Below are 18,582 nucleotides of genomic sequence, written 5' to 3' on the forward strand. Positions count from 1 at the left end.
TCTACCCAGTGGCCCATTAATTATGAAGTTTCCAGTATAGCTGGTAGAAACAGGCATTATTTCCAGCTCTGTGTGCATGTCATGTATTTTTTCTTCTAATTCTTTCATTTTGTTCTGCCCCCAGCCTCAGATTTTTAACACATGTGACTAGTCAGTACTCTGCTCAATATATAAAGTAGAACTCTGGAACTCTTCTCTTTTTGCAGCTCTGTCCTCTCTGGTATTCTTTTCTGTGAACTCTAGCCACCTTGGCTTCCCTGGTCCCTTGGTTCCATCTCTTCATTCAAGAATTCTTTGGGGTTCTGGGATTTTTCCTTATCTGTTTCATGACCTGGAATCTCTCAAGACAGTATTCTGGGCAATCATGGGCCAGGTCATTTGTTTCTTATCTCTCAGGGATAACTATCCTTCATCATCTGGTGCTCAGTGTCCTGAAAACCCTTATTTTAGTCTTTTTGTTGTTGTTGTTGTTGTTGTTATTGTTTCTGGTGAGAGTTTCCAATCTGGTCCCTGCTCCTCTAATGTATTAATTTCCCAGAGTTGCCAAAACAAAGTACTGCAAACTGGGTGATTTAAAACAATAGAAATTTCACAGTTCTGGAGGCTAGAAAGCCAAAATCAAGATTTCAGCAAGGCCATGCTGCCCCTGAAGACTCAAGAGAAGAATCTTTCCTTGGCTCTTCTAGCATTTGGTGGCTTCTGGCAGTCCTTGATGTTTCTTGTCTTGTGGCTGCATATATTCATTCTCTGCCCACATCTTCACATGGCCTTCTTCCCACTGCATCTGTCTGTTATGTCCTGTCTTCTTATGAGGACCCCAGTCATTGGTTTCAAGGTCTACCTTAATCTGTTATGACCTCATCCTAACTAGTTACATCTGCAAAGACCCTGTTTCCAAATTAGTTTGAATTCCCAGGTTCTGGGTGTATGGAAATTTGAGGAGAACACTATTCAACCCACTACATCTATCTTGGTTGCAAGAAGAAGTCTACTATATGCTTTTTCAACACAACCTTAAAACCTTTTATTAGTGCCTTGCATGGAAAGTCAGCATGGTGCAATAGGGTAAATGTGTGAGCTTTGGTTTCTGGTGGGTTTTCTTGCTGTGTGGCTAGGGCAAGGTATTTAACTTCTCTGAATCTGGGGTTCCCCATCTGTAAAAATTTTTATAGTAGTTCTTGCCTCGTAAAATGGTCTTAAAATGGGTTACTGTTTATATATCAACTAGTACAGTACCTGGCATATAGTAGGTACTTAATTAATGAGAATTGCTTTTCCATTTCAAATATTTGTTAAATAAAAGTTTATATGTATGCATATATATTTTTCATAAAGGTTTAGAGATGGTTTATAGGAGTACATAAAATGAAATACTAAAAAAATGAGCAAAATCAAGACAATAGGAGAGCAAAAACACTGTTGGCCATAATATTCTATGTGATTCTAACAGAAAACTTTCAGGTTTAACTCTGAAGCTTCCTGTCAGTTAAGGCCAAATGGAAAACATTATCTGTTACATAATTCTCATTGTCAAAAGGGAAGAAATAAATGAGTTTCTTATGAGAATGTAAGCATTTTTATTACCGGTACCTAAAAGAAATTTTACTTAGAACTAGTAGACAGTGGCCTCAACTTTGGTTAGTGTAACAGTTATTTTACTGAATTTCATATGGCCGTTTTCTGTAGACTATCAAAAACTCATTTTGAGTATGAAAAATAGGTTTTAGTATCCTTAAATTCAGCTGTAGCTGTACTCTACATTTTTTAGTACAGCAGCCCCTAATTGTTGAAATTTTACCTTGCTTTCTACATGTTTGCCTGTTTTATTATTTGCTAACATATACCTTTAATTGACATTTGATTACAATTACGCTCTTAGCTCCAAGAGGGTAGGAATCATTGTCTTATTTTGGTTATTGCATCTTTCTCAGCATCATAAGAATATTATTTTATATATAAGTTTTGTTTCATATAGCATATATATCAATAATAATAGTTTACTAATGAATAAATTAACTAGTTAAAATTTTCAAGGTTATATACTATCTTCTACATCAGTTACTTTAATGGGTAGAAATGATTTATTAAATTGTTGATTCAATATGTCAGTTATTTAACTCTCATTTATTTTACTTTTCTAGTTGCTCTTTATTTGCTTCTGAATCTTGCTGAGGATACACGTACAGAGCTGAAGATGAGGAACAAGAACATAGTTCACATGCTGGTGAAGGCTCTTGATCGGGACAATTTTGAGCTGCTTATTCTAGTTGTGTCATTTTTGAAGAAACTCAGCATTTTTATGGAGAATAAAAATGATATGGTAACTTACATTGAAACAGCCCATGTTCACCATTTTTTTTTTTTTTTTTTTTTTTTTTTTTTTTGTGGTATGTGGGCCTCTCACTGTTGTGGCCTCTCCCGTTGCGGAGCACAGGCTCCGGACGCACAGGCCCAGCGGCCATGGCTCACGGGCCCAGCCGCTCCGCGGCATGTGGGATCTTCCCAGACCGGGGCACGAACCCGTTTCCCCTGCATCGGCAGGCGGACTCTCAACCACTGCGCCACCAGGGAAGCCCGTGTTCACCATTTTTGAGTTAGAATATTTTGATAAAAAGTAAACACATTATCCCCCTACTGAGATAATTCTGAATGAAAATTTTACAATGGCAGTAACTCACTTAAGTGGCTTCATTAAGAAATATATTGCAGGGCTTCCCTGGTGGCGCAGTAGTTGAGAGTCCGCCTGCCGATGCAGGGGACACTGGTTCATGCCCCGGTCCGGGAAGGTCTCACATGCCGCGGAGCGGCTGGGCCCGTGAGCCATGGCCGCTGGGCCTGCGCGTCCAGAGCCTGTGCTCCGCGGCGGGAGAGGCCACAACAGTGAGAGGCCCGTGTACAGCAAAAAAAAAAAAGAAAAGAAAAAGAAATATATTGCATATTAGTTAATAATCCAGATAATTAAAGTTTTCTGGATAAAAATATTTTCCTAATATGTTGTACAGAATGAATCTTTCCATATTAAACATAATATATAGAAAGTAATTTTAACTTTAGATTGTGTTTCAGAGTCATCTGGCCTTATTATTTTCCTCTAAGGTATTTTTTCTCCTGCATTTCTGGTATTAGTGTGGAATTACAGTTTAGCCCAATCTGTTTCTCATTTATTATTCCAATTGGTAGCTGCAACCTGTTGATTCGATTCTGCTTAAGTATCTCTTGAAGCTATCTGTTCTTTCTATTCCCAGTGCCATTGTGTTAGTTCATGCCCTCTTTATTTATACACTCTTCATTTCTTGTTTGAATCATTACAGTAGGTTCCTATTTGCCATCTTATATTGTGTTGATGCAGTTGTCTTTGAGAAATAGTACAAATTGATCATATATTATTTCTCCAGCTGAAAAATATGTATAATTTAGAAATATATAGAGATGGAATAAAAATTATCTGCTTTTTCCCATGTCATTAAAAAGTCTTTGTAAGCACGTGTTATATTAAATAGATCATACATTAACCATACCTTGCCTTCAGATACTTAAGTTGTTCATAATTTTAGCTATTATAAATAAGACTTCAATGGACACATTTGTACATGCATCTTTGTCTGTATTTCTGTTTATTTTCTTAGGATAGATTTCTCAAAATGGAATTATTGGATCATTGGCTTTAACTCCATTGGAAACTATTTTAGAACTACATGTTAATACAAGTCATTATGTGACTGTGTATTATTGGTATAAGTGGATTCTCCTTCAGATAGTCTAAATATATAGTAGTTCTACCTGTTCTTTTTCCTTCTTTTAAAATCTAATGAGCTAGGAAGTAGCTTATGCTTATTGAACAACATGGCATGCTCTTTGAAAACCTGAGACTGATTAATTAGATTTAATAAGTGCCTTGAATTCTGATACTTGGAATACATGAAATTTTATTTTACCCACAGATATTTAGTATGTGTCATTTTCGTCATTAGTTTTTATGATTATTGATGATCACTGTGTCTGATACTCTTTTAAGATTGAATTTACTTAATCAAAAACATGTTTTTGTTTTTATCTTAATTCAAGAATAATATGACATGGTGATATATATACTCCTGAGTATAGTTAGAGTGTGGCTAAGTAGTTGCTTCCCCTTGCTGTAAGTTGAAATATATTCTTCCATTTATGTGTTTAGAATAAGTTCACCTTTATTAGATTTGCAAAATTCAAATTGATTTGTCATAAGCATGTGTCTACTGTGCATTGCTTAGATTTGTATTTAGATAATACTCTTCTTATGTGTTTATTCTGTCAAAACTGATCTCAGGTACATAATTAAAAATTATCTTCTGGTAAAATCAGATTCAGAAAATACAGTATAAATTGTCTCATCAAACCTCATTTTTTACTGGGGAGGAAAAACAGGTTCAGAAAAGGTAATTCATCCAAGGTCATAAGAATAATTTGATTGGCAGGGTTTTTAGTGTAGATGTTAATGAATTTCATCTTTTATTGTGGAAAAGAATTCATTTTATTTAAGGGTGTTATATAGAATTAGGATTTTTAGAGCTCAGCTGGACCTTATCTCTATGTTTACATTTTGTAGATTAACTCCTAATTTTACAGATGAAGTAACGGAGGATTAGAGAGATTAAGTAATTTGCTCAAGGAAATATCTCCAGGGTTCGGCTTCCTACTCCTTTCCTCTGCCTCCAAGGCAAAATTTCTTTTTGTTTTTATTTTATATTTTTTTTAAAAAAAGATTTTTAGCAAGACTAAGTATAAGCAATTTTTAAATGTTGGCTTTCAGAAACACTGAAAAATAATTACTTAAAGGCTGAAATAAATTTGCTTGTCAGTTTGATAAACTGTTGCTTTGTAGAGAACTTTTAATAAAAGTACTAATTAACTATAAATTCCATTTTAGAGACATAAAATTAAGAGGGTTTTGCATGTTGAGACAATGACTAAATTTAGCTTTGGGGATTGGGCTTTTATCAACCAGAAACATGATTAGAAGACTGTGTCTACTGTTTAACTATCTGATTGGGCTACATGTTTTACATTCCATTCTCTGCAATGGAAATACAAATTAAAAACAAAAAAACTCTCCAAGTTACTTTATTAAGTTTGCCATAACCACCAGTGTGTACTGTTGCTTTTTTGAAAGAAAAATATTACTTAATATAATTAGTAACAGATGAAGCCTGTGGCATTTTTATTTAAGAGGGATGGAGGAGAGGGATGACTGATCCATTTGTGAGGTTGTATTATTTATTTAAATAAAGTGTTCATTTTACTGTTATAATGAACTAATACTGACCTTGCTTTTTAGAGTTACATATTTTAAAGGAAGTTTAGTTTGCATAAAAAATCTTTCAATTAATGATTTAAATTGAGTTTTCATATTTTTTATATAAATACAATATTATTAAAAGGGAATAAGTCATATTAGAATATGAATTTAAGAACAACAGAGAGGATATATATTCCTTGGGTTGCTTATTTTCTTATTAAGTTTTGAGACTTATTTTTGTATTTTGAATATAAGTCTTTTATCAGTTATGTTTCCAAGTATTTACTACTTTTCTGTGGCTTGTGTTTTCGTTTTCCATGAAGAGCAAAAGGTTTTAATTGTTATGAAGTCAAGTATATCAAAAACATTTTTAATGGATTGTATTTTGGTGTTGTATCTAAGAAATCTTTTCTTAACTCAAGGTCACAAAGATTTCTTCCTGTGTGTTCTTTGAGGAGTTTTGTAGGGTTTGTGTTGTTGTTGTTTTTGTTTTAGTCTGTGATCCATTCATTTTTAGTGAATTTTGCAGATGGTGCAATGTATAGATCAATATCCATGTTTTGAATATGGATTTCCAATTGTTCCTGCGCCATTTGTTGAAGAGACTATCCTTTCTCCACTGAATTGCCTTTGCACCATATTGAAATTGCCTTTGTACTGTTTTTGTTGAAAATCAGTTGGCTATGTATGTGTGGTTTTATTTTTGGACTCTTTTCTGTTCCATTAACCTATGTTTCTATGCTTTCGCTGATACATTTTTGTCTTGATTACTGTAGCTTTATAATAAATCTTGAATAAGGTAGTGTGAACCCTCAAATGTTGTTGCTGTTTTTCAGAATTATTCAGGCTATTTCAAATTCTTTATCTTTCCATATATTTAGAATCAACTAGTCTATTTCTTTAACAAAATAACCTGGAATCTTGATTGAGATTGCATTGAATCTATTGGCAGGATACAGTATATTAACCATATTAAAGTTTCCGATACATGAATATGGTATAACTCCCCATTTATTTAGATGTTTCTTGATTTCTTTCATCATTTCATAGTTTTAAGCATACGTATTTTGCACATATTTTGTTAGATTTATACCTAAGTGTTCTACCATTGTAATGGTAGCTTTTAAAAAAGAATCAGTTTCCTGTTGTTGAATGATAGTACATAGATATACAGTTGAATTTTGTATATTGACCTTATGTCCTGTGACCTTGCTAAATTCACTTTTTTTACTTGGGATTTTCTAAGTAGACAATTATATTACTTGTAAATAGAAAGTTTTGTTTTGTCTATTCTTAGCTATATACTTTTTATTTCTTTTCTTTTGCCTTTTTTTTTTTTTTTTTTGGTCTTACTGTACTGGTTAGGCCCTCTAGTATGATGTTAAAAAGGAATGCTGTGACTTGACATACCTGCCTTGTTACTGGTTTTAGGAAGAAAACAATGTCTTTTACTATAAAGTGTAATTTAATATAGTTTTTTTGTAGATACTTCATTGGTTTAAGTAAGTTCTGTTCTAGTTCTAGTTTGCTGAGACTTTTTATCATGAATGGTAGTTGGATTTTGTCAAATGCCTTTTCTGCACCAATTGAGATAGTCACATGGTATTTCTTCTTTAGACTATTAATATAGTGAATTGTATTGGTTGACTTTCAAATGTTAAGCCATTCTTGCATTCAGCAGGTAAACACCACTTGGTCATGATATATTGCCTTTTTATATATTGCTAGATTTGATTAGCTAATATATTGTTAAAGATGTTTGTGTCTGTGTTTATGAGGGATTACTAGTTTATAGTTTTCTTATGATGTCTTGGTCTGGTTTTACTATTAGGGTAAGTCTGACCTCATAGAAAGAGTTGGGAAGTATTCCCTCTTCAATTTTTTTGGAAGGGTTTGTGTAGAATTGGTATTATTTCTACTTAATTGTTTAATAGAATTCACCAGTAAAAAAGTCATCTGGGGGCTTCCCTGGTGGCGCAGTGGTTGAGAGTCCGCCTGCCGATGCAGGGGATGCGGGTTCGTGCCCCGGTTTGGGAAGATCCCACATGCCGCGGAGCGGCTAGGCCCGTGAGCCGTGGCCGCTGAGCCTGCGCGTCCGGAGCCTGTGCTCCTCAATGGGAGAGGCCACAACAGTGAGAGGCCCGCATACTGCAAAAAAAAAAAAAAAAAAAAAAAAAAAAAAAAAAAAAAAAGTCATCTGGACGTGGAGTTTTCTTTCTTTGAATTTCTTTAATACCTATAAGACTATTCAGGTTATCTGTTTATTTTTGAGTGGTAGCTTTGTAGTTTGTATCTTTCAAGTAGTTTTTCCATTTCATCAGTGTTGTCAAATGTATAGGTATAAAATTTTTTGTACTTTTTCCTTCTTATATCTTCAGAGTCCAAAGGTCTGAGTGACTTTTCCTGTTGCATTACTGATATTGGTAATTTGTTTTTCTCTCTTTCTCTCTCTTTTTTTAATAGGTTAGTGGTTTATCAGTATTATTAATATTTTCAAAGAACCAGCTTTTGGTTTCATGTTTGATTTTTGGAGGATATTTTCACTGAATACAGAATTCTAGGTTGACATACTTCATAAATATCTCTGCATTGTTTTCTGGCTTGCATAGTTTTTGATAAAAAGTCTGATGTCATTCTTATCTTTTGTCCTCTATATATAGTGAGTCTTTTATTTTCTTCCTGCTTCCAAGATTTTATCTTTGATTTTCGAAGTTTGAATATGGCCAGGCACACACGTGTGTGTGTGTGTTGTATTCTACTTAGGGTTCTTTGAGCATGTATCTGTGTTTTGATGTCCTTCATTGTTCTTGGAAAATCCTTAGCCATTGTCTTTTCAGGTATTCCTTTTGTCTCTTTCTGCCTCTCTTCTACTGGCTTCCAAGTTACACATGTTAAATCCATTTGGTATTGTCTCATGGCTCTTGAATGCTGTGTTGCTGTGTTTTGTTCTTCTCGTTTTTATTTTTTTGGGGGGTGGGGTGGGGTTCAGTTTGGAAATTTTCTATTGACCTACCTCTGGGTTTACTAATCTTGGCATTAGCTATATCAAGTCTACTAATGAGCCCTTTGAAGTTTTCCTTCATCTTTGTATTATGTGTGTTGTGTGTGTATATGTGTTTTAAAATTTAATTCTTTTGGTATCATTTTCTTCTGTGAGATTATCTGTGTTTACATGTGTTTTTCATCTTTTCCAATAGAGCCTTTAACATATTAATCGTAGTTATTTTAAATTCTCTGTCTAGTAATTATACAAGTCATATCTGAATCTGGTTCTGTTGATTGCCTTATCTCTTATCAATGGGTTATTTTCTTGCTCTTTCATGTATCATAATTTTTTGTTGAAAGCTAGATATTATGTGTAGATTAGTAGAGAGTGAGATAAATATTATTTATGTATGGAAATGGACAGACCTTCTTTTTTTTAGGTCTTTAATGTAGGGGATTAAGTCATTTTTGTCAGGAGTTTAGCTGTATTTGGTTACCCTCCAGGCACCATTAGCTTCAAATTCATCTAGGATTACTTTCTCTTTGGTAGAGTATTGATGGTCAGAGGATTTTTCTCATTGTTCATGTTCCACCCTCTACTTCAGGCTTTCCTAGCATGGCTGTGCCTCAAAGAGGCTTTCTCCTCATTTTAACTCTCCCCAGTAATATACTGTTGTTATTTGTCACTTGGCTTTTGCTAATCTGGTGCCAGGCACAGGGAGGGGAAAAGAAAAGAGACTTTTTCCATTGTTCTAATTTAGTTTCAGGCTGGTCTTAGGCTTATCCTGTGTCCATGGTTTTCAGCAATGGGGCTTCCTAAGTCATCCTGTCAACTCCTCTCAGGATGTTTTTTCTGTTTCCTTGCCCCAGCTGCAGTGGGTCTTCACCTGTGCCTCAGATGTGACAGGATTTGCCATACTTCCCCAAGAGGCTTAAGTCTTTTTTTTTTTTTTTTTAGGGGAAATGGGAGAAAAAGATCCAGACAGGATTTTATGCCTTCTCCCCGGTGGCAGCTGTAACCCTCTCCCAGACCCATGCCACTAAGGGGAAGTTTTCTTCCATCTCCTGTCCTATCCCCAGTTTTTCTTGTGACCCTCTGATAAGGTCCTTGGAAAAGAGCTTGCAAGTGGTTGCAAACTCCCTGAGCATCTGTAGCTTCAGAGTTCTAGAGTCTCAGGCTACTTCACATTTGGCCTTTAGCTACTTGTTTAAAAGTTTTTGTGCAGTCTTCCTACCGACTTCTGTGGCAGGTCTCTTTCTCTCCAGTTCTCTGCTCCATATAAACCAGTGCTCATGACCCTTATCTCCTTGGGGGTGCCTATTTTCCTTATATTTCAGGCCGGTTGATTTCTGTGCAACCTCAGCTCTCTGATTTTTTTTTTGTTTTTTTAAGTTATGATTTTGTATTTGGATTTTTCTTGCAGTTAGAGTGGGAACCATATCCTTTCCAGATTCTTACATCCTTAGAGGAAGTTTGAGATTCTGCTTACTTTTCTTAATCACTAATGCCTCTATCTGACTAATAGCATGGCATTTTAGTTAATCTGACTACTTCTGTTTTCGCCTTCCTCCAATATATTCTCTACTTCGTAGTCAGAATGACAGTTTTTAAAGAGTTTCTCGAATGCTCTATTTTTCCACGTCACTTCAGGGCCTTTGTACACGGCTGTTTTTTCCATCTAGACAGCTCTTTCCTCTGCCTCTTCAATTAACGTTAGCTAATTTCTGTTCATCCAGTAGGTTGTTCTTCCTCAGAGAAGCCTTCCTTGACAGCTCCTCACACGGAGATTATATCAGGTTTACTCCTTATATTCTCTCATGGTACTCTGTTTGTTTCTCATATATAATATCACAATTTATACAATTACAATTAGATAACTGTGTAATTGTGTGTGGGACAGTTGTTTTGTTTTTTTAACTGTATTTTATGCTCTCTAGAATATAAGTTCCATGAAGACAGGAACCATTTCTTTCTTGTTCACCAAAATATACCCAGGGCTTAAATTAAGAAATATTTGTTGAATGGATAAATAAATAACTCTGGAGAAGAAGTTATACACTGTAATCAAAGAAGCTACTGTAAGAGTTACAGTTTTGCATAAATGTGACGAATATTTGTCCCTGGCCTCTGTGGAAATTATTGTGTGAAGTTAACAAATGAATCCTGCAGCCTGCTTGGAAGACTAAACTAAGAGAAAGGGAGAACCAAAGTTAAAGAGTCTTTGGAGAAGGACTTATACTTCTTAAAAAAGAGCTCTAGGATGAGTGCAGTGTGGCCATGGAGTATAGATACAGGTCTGAAGGAAAAATTGTTGTTGGTTTGTCAATTTACCATTTAAAAAAAATTGTTTACTCCTTGGCATAGAATGAAAGGAAAAAAATATATTGAGGCCTCAATTATTAATGTGATTTTTATGAGGTCAGTGAAAATTTGCAATAAAGATATGGGAAGGGTGGTATAAATAAATGCTTTAGACCTCCCATAAAAGAAAAAGTAGATCAAGGTTATTCATAAATATTTTGGTAATGAACAAGAAAAATATGTAGTTATATAGAATTTGTCTCCTTTTTTGGCCATTTCTTTGTAACAATTATGTGAGATATTTTTATAACCAAATTTTTCTGATTATTACTTTAAGAAATGTGAGTACAGGGCTTACACTACCAAGTAAGTTCTGTCCTCTGATTTCTTATCCTAAAACAAGCTCTCTTGAGGCAATTTCATAATCTTCTAGATTGGGGATCAACAATCTCTTTCTGTAGATGGCTAGAATAATCTGTATTTTAGGCCTTGCCCTTCATATGGGCTCTGTTGCAACTATTCATCTCTGTTGTGTAGCATGATAGCAGCCATAGACAGTCTATAAACAAATGAACGTGGCTGTGTTCCCATAAAACTTTACTTATGAAAACTGAAAATTTCAAATAATTTTCATGTGTCATGAAATATTTTTCATTTTTTTTCAACCATTTAAAAGTGTAAAAGTCAGAAACCATTTTTAGCTCTTGGGTTGTATGAAAACAGATGGCAAGCCAGATTAGACCCACTAGCCATAGTTCGCTGATCCCTGTTCTAGAGTTTAAACTATTACTCATAGCCCAGCTTCTCTTCTGACTTTTGAAGATTTCCAAATATCCACTGAATATCATCTCAAATTAAACATGACAAAACTTTTAGTAATTTTTTGCCCTCCTTGTCCTACACCTGTTTTTCAATTTAAAGATCTTAGTTAATGGCACCTACATCCACCTTATTGACTATGCAGAAAAGGAACCTGAGATTGCTCTCCTATAGGCCTTCTTTCAAGATTGGCCCTGGGCTGGTGTCTAGAAACTTGGACTCAGGAGTGTTCTCACTGTTTCCTAATGAATACGTGTAGTTTACTGTTTACACAAGCAATGTGGCTTAAGCTAAACACCTGCTTTCCTTCTCAGGGTTTGGAATTTTATTTTATGCTAGGCAGAGGTTTCCTATGTGACCAGCCCCGAATAAAAACCTTGGGCATCGAGTCTCAGTCTCATTTCAGTGCTGGAGCATATTCTGTGTGATTCTATGAGGAAAGGGTTCTAAGAAGCTTACACCTGGCTTCTTTCAGACTTTGCCTCCATGTGCCTTTTCCCTTTTCTGATTTTACTTTGCATCCTTTTATTGTAATGAACCATAACCATGAATATGACAATATGTTGAGTCCTGTGAGTCCTCCTAGCAAATCGCAGGACCTGGTGGTGTTCTTGGGGATCCCCAACACACACTGACCAAGCCAAAAGCCTGAAAGTCACCTTCAAAGCTTCCTTTTCACTTCACATTCAAATGCTTTGACCGTATCTTCTAAACACCTCTCAAATTATTGTTTCCTCTTCAACATCTTTGTCCTTTCTTTGATTCAGACCTTAATCACATCTCACCTGTCTAAGGTAATATATTCTTATGCCTGCCTTCAGTCTCTACCTATTCCAGTCTGTCCTATACAGTGCCCCTTATTTTCACATTTTTGTGTATGTTTGCATGTATGTATGTTGGGTGTGTATGAGTACATATATATATATGTGTGTGTTTTGTTATATTTATCTTTATATTTATCTTTGCTCTAGTCTGACCACATCACCCTCTGGACTTAAAATCATTCAAGGCACTCTACTGCCTAAGGAATAATGTTAAGCTTCTTAGCAGAGCATTAAAAGCTTTTTGTGATCTGTCCAATGTCTGTCTGTATAGGCTCCTGCCACTCCCCAACATATACTTTATACTATGGCTATATCAAAGCACTTGCAGTGCCTCAGAGCAGCTCTTTTATGCATAAATGCCTATCCACTGTTTTTTTCTTCTATTTGGATTACCAGTGTCTTTACCAGAGAGCAAATTATTACACATTGTTTAGAACTTTGTTCTGAATTTAGTCTTTTCTGTTCTTCTAGGTAGCTTGTAGTTCCTTCCACATTGTTTCTAGAGCACTTTATGCATTCCACTTTTATCATATTGTATTTTAATTATTTGTTTTATTTCTCTGCTGTGTTTTTAGACTGGAATCCTTAAAAGCCAAGACAGAATCTTGTTTAATCTAGCACAGGGTCTGGCACTTAGTAGGTGGAGTCCTTAATGTGCTTTCAAGAACCCAAAGTAATTTGTCTTCCAGTTGATGCTATGAAATGAGGGAAGGAAGGGATGAACTGGAAATATGTATTTCCTCCTGAAAAGTTTGGTTTCAGAGAAGTTTACAGATTAAAATGAGAGTAAATAAGTTAACACATAGTTACTTATAAAAATATATACATGAGGGTAAAAACAATGAAAAAATAATTCTTTGTAATCTTTTTTGTCTTATTGTGCAATAGAGCCTGACTGCATTTGTATTACTACTTTACATAGGTGGAAATGGATATTGTTGAAAAACTGGTAAAAATGATACCTTGTGAGCATGAAGATCTGCTGAATATCACCCTCCGACTTTTACTGAACCTATCCTTTGACACAGGACTGAGGAATAAGATGGTACAAGTTGGGCTGCTTCCCAAACTCACTGCACTCTTAGGTATGCTTTTTAAAAATTAATGATAGTGTTGCTTGGAATTTCCAACATCACTGGAAAATTTAAGTCTGTCTTGAAAAGTCTGCTGAAAAAAATCATTGTCTATATGTTCTTTGATTGGGTACCTAAATATAAGCAGAATGAATGAAAAATGACCGGTGCTAGGATTTCCATGGTGGTATAGAATGAAATGGAATAGGAACTTTTAGCTGTTTGACTTCATTTACCCCTGTGAAAATGAAACCAAAGTGAAAATATAAAAATACTACTATGGGAGCAAGAATGAAAAATTACTCTTTCTTCAGCATTTTTTTAAAAAGCAGATATTGTTTAAGTTCTTATATTCTGCCATACCTTTAAAATACTCCTTACCAATGTACAAATTTATGGAGCCTTTTTGTCATCAAGTAAAAAAAGGCATTTTTATATAGTGTCAGAAAATATTATATTGGAGGATTCAGTTTATACATTATTTTCTTTCAGCTATTAGCAAGATATCTATATAGTGAGGATGGATTCAAGAACTAACTCTTCTGTGCTCATACATAATGCTTCTCATGCATAATGTTTCTTAGCAAAATATTTTAAAATGCTTTTTGATCTGTTAAGTGTCTGTCTTCATAGGCACCTGCTACTCCCCAACATATACTTTATACTGTGTCCATACTGATCCCCTTACTGTCCTCTAAACAAATTCTTTTATGCCTCAGTGCCCATCCACCTGCTTTTTTCCTCCACCTGGAATGCCACTGCTTTCTTAACCAGAAAGCAAATTCTTACTCAGCTTTTAAGACTGTTTCTTTGTTTAGCACTGCAGCTTCATTCTTTTTTTTTTTTTGTAGCTTTCTCCATATATTCAAATATTTTTAAGCAGTGGAATAGTTGGAATGATTTAAAATTAAGTTTATTCTTAGCTATCTAATATCTGCAAATCCTGTCTAATTGACATCATCATTTTTTTTTACAATACTAGAAGTAAAATTTATTGAATGTTTACTGTAACAGTTATTTTGCTGTGTGCTCTGTTTACATTATCTTGTAGAATCCCCGTCTGAGATCTTTACCCAGGATTACACAGTTAGATAAAAGACAAAGCTCAAATTCAAACTTAGGTATATCTGCTGCCAAAGTTGGATTTATTAACTACTATAATAAACTACTATGTATAATAATATTAAGTTAACTATGATTAAGATAGGCAGCACTATAATTTAAAATTTCAGTTCTCCAAGTCCCCTTAAAAAAAAAAGTTAAAGGAAATTTATTTCTTACTTTTTTTCTCAGAAAAGGAAAACCTTTAGTCTATTAGTCAGTCTAAGAACATTTGGTCCATTGGCCCGTCCACAAATATTACACAGGACTTTTATTATGCATTTTAGAAGAAACTCTATTGAGGAGCACTTTAAAACTGCTTTTGGGGAACCAAAGAAATACTAATATCTAGTGAGGAAACAGGAAAACCTTAAAGTAAAATTGGTGGGCCTTGAATTTAATTTATGTGATCCTTTATTTATCATAAATTTAGCAAAATTATATATTGAATACCAAGTTAGATTCTTAGTGTATGAAGATGATAAGCTAAAGTCCTTGTCCTGAAGGAATTCATAGTCTATATGGTTTGTTCAGTATCCAGTCACCTACTTTTATGAAACAAATAATTTAAAAGAGATTTTTGGGAAATTACTCATAGGGTACTCATTTCATATTTTGTTAACAAGTAGTAAATTTTGGCATATAAGATATTCAATACAAAAAATATTTCTTTCATGTCTCCTAGAGTTCATTTCTGGAGTCAGACTGTCTTATTAGAATTGTCACTTTTTCCTTTTAAACGTGTCACGTTGGGCAAGTTACCCAAACTCTGATTTGGTTTTCTCATCTGTAAAATGAGGATAATAATTATAACCAACTTAAGTTATTTTGAAGATTAAATGAGCTATTGCATGAACGTGCTTAGACAGTATCTGACACATAGTATTTTCTTAATAAGTGTTAGCTATAATCATTTTTATTACTAACATCATCATCATTATCATTTAATGTGAAGTGGACATTCTGTAAGTGTTGCTGACTTACCTTTCTCTGAGCACAAATATCCTTCTTATAGATATTAAATCACTGTTAACAAACAAGGTAGCTTATTTATTTTTACTTCCCTGTGATATACGTGCAGTTTCATTCAGTTTAAGTCAGTAAAATGTTGCTAATCTGCTATGGCAGAACATAATGCTAAGCACTGTAGAGAAATATTTTTCAATCTGTAGATATATTGGAACTCAAAAGAGAGAATGTTTCCACATTGATACTTCATAGACAAAGTGCCATTTGAGATGGACATTGACAGATTTGTCTTTTTAACAAGGTGATATTTACAAAGGAAGGAAGAATAGAGGCTGTAGAAAATATTTCAGATAAAATGATCAATATTACCTAAGGCATAGATGGTGCTAGGCCAGTATGAGGAACAATAACTAAGAAAATAGTGGGAGATAAGTTTGAAAAAATGGGTTCGTATGCTTATGTGGCATTATGAAGTTTAAGGCTGTGCTAAGTGTTATACTTAATATAGTTGATGATAGTAGTCATTGCAGGTTTTTGAGCTAGTTGGGTCATAATCAGAGTATTGCCCTAGGGAAATTAATCTGGCATCATTCTACTGGATGCACTAAAACTAGAGTCTAAAGAAGAGAACAATAGCATGTTGTGTTAGCAGGACAAGAAGTAAAGAAAACCTGAATTAAGGAAGATGTGGTATGTCAGGTATGAGGCAAAAGGAAAGGGCAGAAGAGACATATCATAGGTAGACTTAATATGACATGGCTGCTGTTTGGATATGGATAATGGTAAAGAATTCATAAAAACTCAATGTCTGTTAGAATGTTAGTGCCAGAAACAGAAATAGAGAAGTGTAAAGGAAGTAATTTGAGGATATCAGTGATGGATTTAGTTTGAGATATGTTGGAGACATCTTAGACAAAGATGTTCAGTGAGCAGATGGAAACATAGGTCTAGAGCTCAGGAGAGGTAGGAGTTAAAGAAAGAAAAACTTGTCCAATAGATGAGTAAAACTGGAAATGGGAAACCACTAAGTGAGCTATAACAGTCAGAGAAATATGATTATTTTTCAACAGATACATAAAAAACACGTTAAATTTAGGCTGTTCCTGAGAAGCAGTGATGTTCTTGGAATTTCCATGCAGTAGAGAAATGAAGAAACTGAGTAGGAAGAGCAACTGAAAACTTTTCACTTCCTTTTCACTCATTCTTCCAAAGTCATGCTTTATTATTTTCTTTGAAATATTATGAATTCCTAGGGCATCAGATTTTGCTACACGAGGGAGAGTAAAGAGCTAGGATTATTCTAACCTTACGTTACATAGGTAGGAATGGATGATCTTAAAAGTTTCCACCTCTGTTCTTAGCTGATCTGTAAAAACTGATTGAAAGCAAAATAATTCTGTTGACATGTTTATGGTTAGCTTGCCTTAGTAACTTCTTGGCTTATCTTTCTATGGTAAGTAAAAGATGATGACTAAGTAGCATTCCTCATGAAAATATACACAAAAATTTTCGTGTAGAATAAATTGAAAAACATATGAAAAGATATTGTGATTTGAATAATTATTAAAAGCAAAGAGGAAGTTGGTAACGGCTCGGCTCTTTTGCTGTGTGAGGAACGAATATTCATTTATAAACTCATGAAAACTTTTCATCTATCTGAGAACTACTAAGTTGGCTCTAAAATCATTCCTGTTTAGGTAAGGATTTAGTATGCCATACTCTTTCCCCCCCCCCCCTTTTGTTGCCCACAAGCCACTGAATTTGAATTTAAGCAGTTTTTTGTTTTCAAATGTTCATTTTTCTTTTTTTTTTAACATCTTTATTGGGGTATAACTGCTTTATAATGTTGTGTTAGTTTCTGCTTTATAACAAAGTGAATCAGCTATACATATACATATGTCCCCATATCTCTTCCCTCTTGTGTGTCCCTCTCATCCTCCCTATCCCACCCCTCTAGGTGGTCACAAAGCACCGAGCTTATCTCCCTGTGCTATGTGGCTGCTTCCCACTAGGTATCTATTTTACATTTGGTAGTGTATATATGTCCATGCCACTCTCTCACTTCGTCCCAACTTACCCTTCCCCCTCCCTGAGTCCTCAAGTCCATTCTCTGTGTCTGCATCTTTATTCTCTCCTGCCCCAAGTTTCTTCAGAACCACTTTTTTTTTTAACTCCACATATATGTGTTAGCATACAGTATTTGTTTTTCTCATTCTGACTTACTTCACTCTCTATGACAGACTCTAGGTCCATCCACCTCACTGCAAATAACTCAATTTCATTTCTTTTTATGGCTGAGTAATATTCCATTGTATATATGTGCCACATCTTCTTTATGCATTCATCTGTCGATGGACACCTAGGTTGCTTCCATGTCCGGGGTATTGTAAATTGAGCTGCAGTGAACATTGTGGTACATGACTCTTTTTGAATTATGGTTTTCTCAGGGTATATGCCCAGTAGTGGGATTGCTGGGTCATATTTTTTAAGGAACCTCCATACTGTTTTCCATAGTGGTTGTATTTACATTCCCACCAACAGTGCAGGAGGGTTCTCTTTTCTCCACACCCTCTCCAGCATTTATTTTTTGTAGATTTTTTTGATGATGGTCATTCTGACTGGTGTGAGGTGATACCTCATTGTAGTTTTGATTTGCATTTCTTTAATGATTAGTGATGTAGAGTGTCCTTTCATGTGTTTGTTGGCAATCTGTGTATCTTCTTTGGAGAAATGTCTATTTAGGTCTTCTGCCCATTTTTCGATTGGGTTGTTTGTTTTTTTGATATTGAGCTGCATGAGCTGCTTGTAAATTTTGGAGATTAATCCTTTGTCAGTTGCTTCATTTGCAAATATTTTCTCCCATTCTGAGGGTTGTCTTTTCGTCTTGTTTATGGTTTCCTTTGCTGTGTAGAAGCTTTTAAGTTTCATTAGGTCTCATCTGTTTATTTTTGTTTTTATTTCCATTTCTCTAGGAGGTGGATCAAAAAAGGTCTTTTCTGTGATTTATGTCATAGAGTGTTCTGCCTATTTTTCCTCTAAGAGTTTTATAGTGTCTGGCCTTACATTTAGGTCTTTAATCCATTTTGAGTTTATTTTTGTGTATGGTGTTAGGGAGTGTTCTAGCTTCATTCTTTTACATGTAGCTGTCCAGTTTTCCCAGCACCACTATTGAAGAGCCTGTCTTTTTTCCATTGTATATTCTTGCGTCCTTTATCAAAAATAAGGTGACTATAT

General features: G+C 34.8%; 1 protein-coding gene across 3 annotated transcripts in view; it reads left to right on the plus strand.

Moving 5' to 3' along the window:
• The window catches only part of KIFAP3 (kinesin associated protein 3), a gene marked incomplete at its 3' end in the record, with an annotated part of 155,057 nt that overhangs the window by 45,644 nt on the left and 90,831 nt on the right, over nt 1-18,582 (plus strand). For all 3 annotated transcript variants that reach the window (XM_079724871.1, XM_079724873.1, XM_079724872.1), the window contains 2 exons: nt 2,142-2,320; nt 13,128-13,290. In XM_079724871.1, coding sequence (XP_079580997.1) covers nt 2,142-2,320; nt 13,128-13,290 — 342 coding nt within the window. The remainder of the gene's footprint in view (nt 1-2,141; nt 2,321-13,127; nt 13,291-18,582) is intronic.

Source organism: Hyperoodon ampullatus (assembly GCF_949752795.1).
Source record: "Hyperoodon ampullatus genome assembly, chromosome: 2".
NCBI classification, from domain to species: domain Eukaryota; kingdom Metazoa; phylum Chordata; class Mammalia; order Artiodactyla; family Ziphiidae; genus Hyperoodon; species Hyperoodon ampullatus.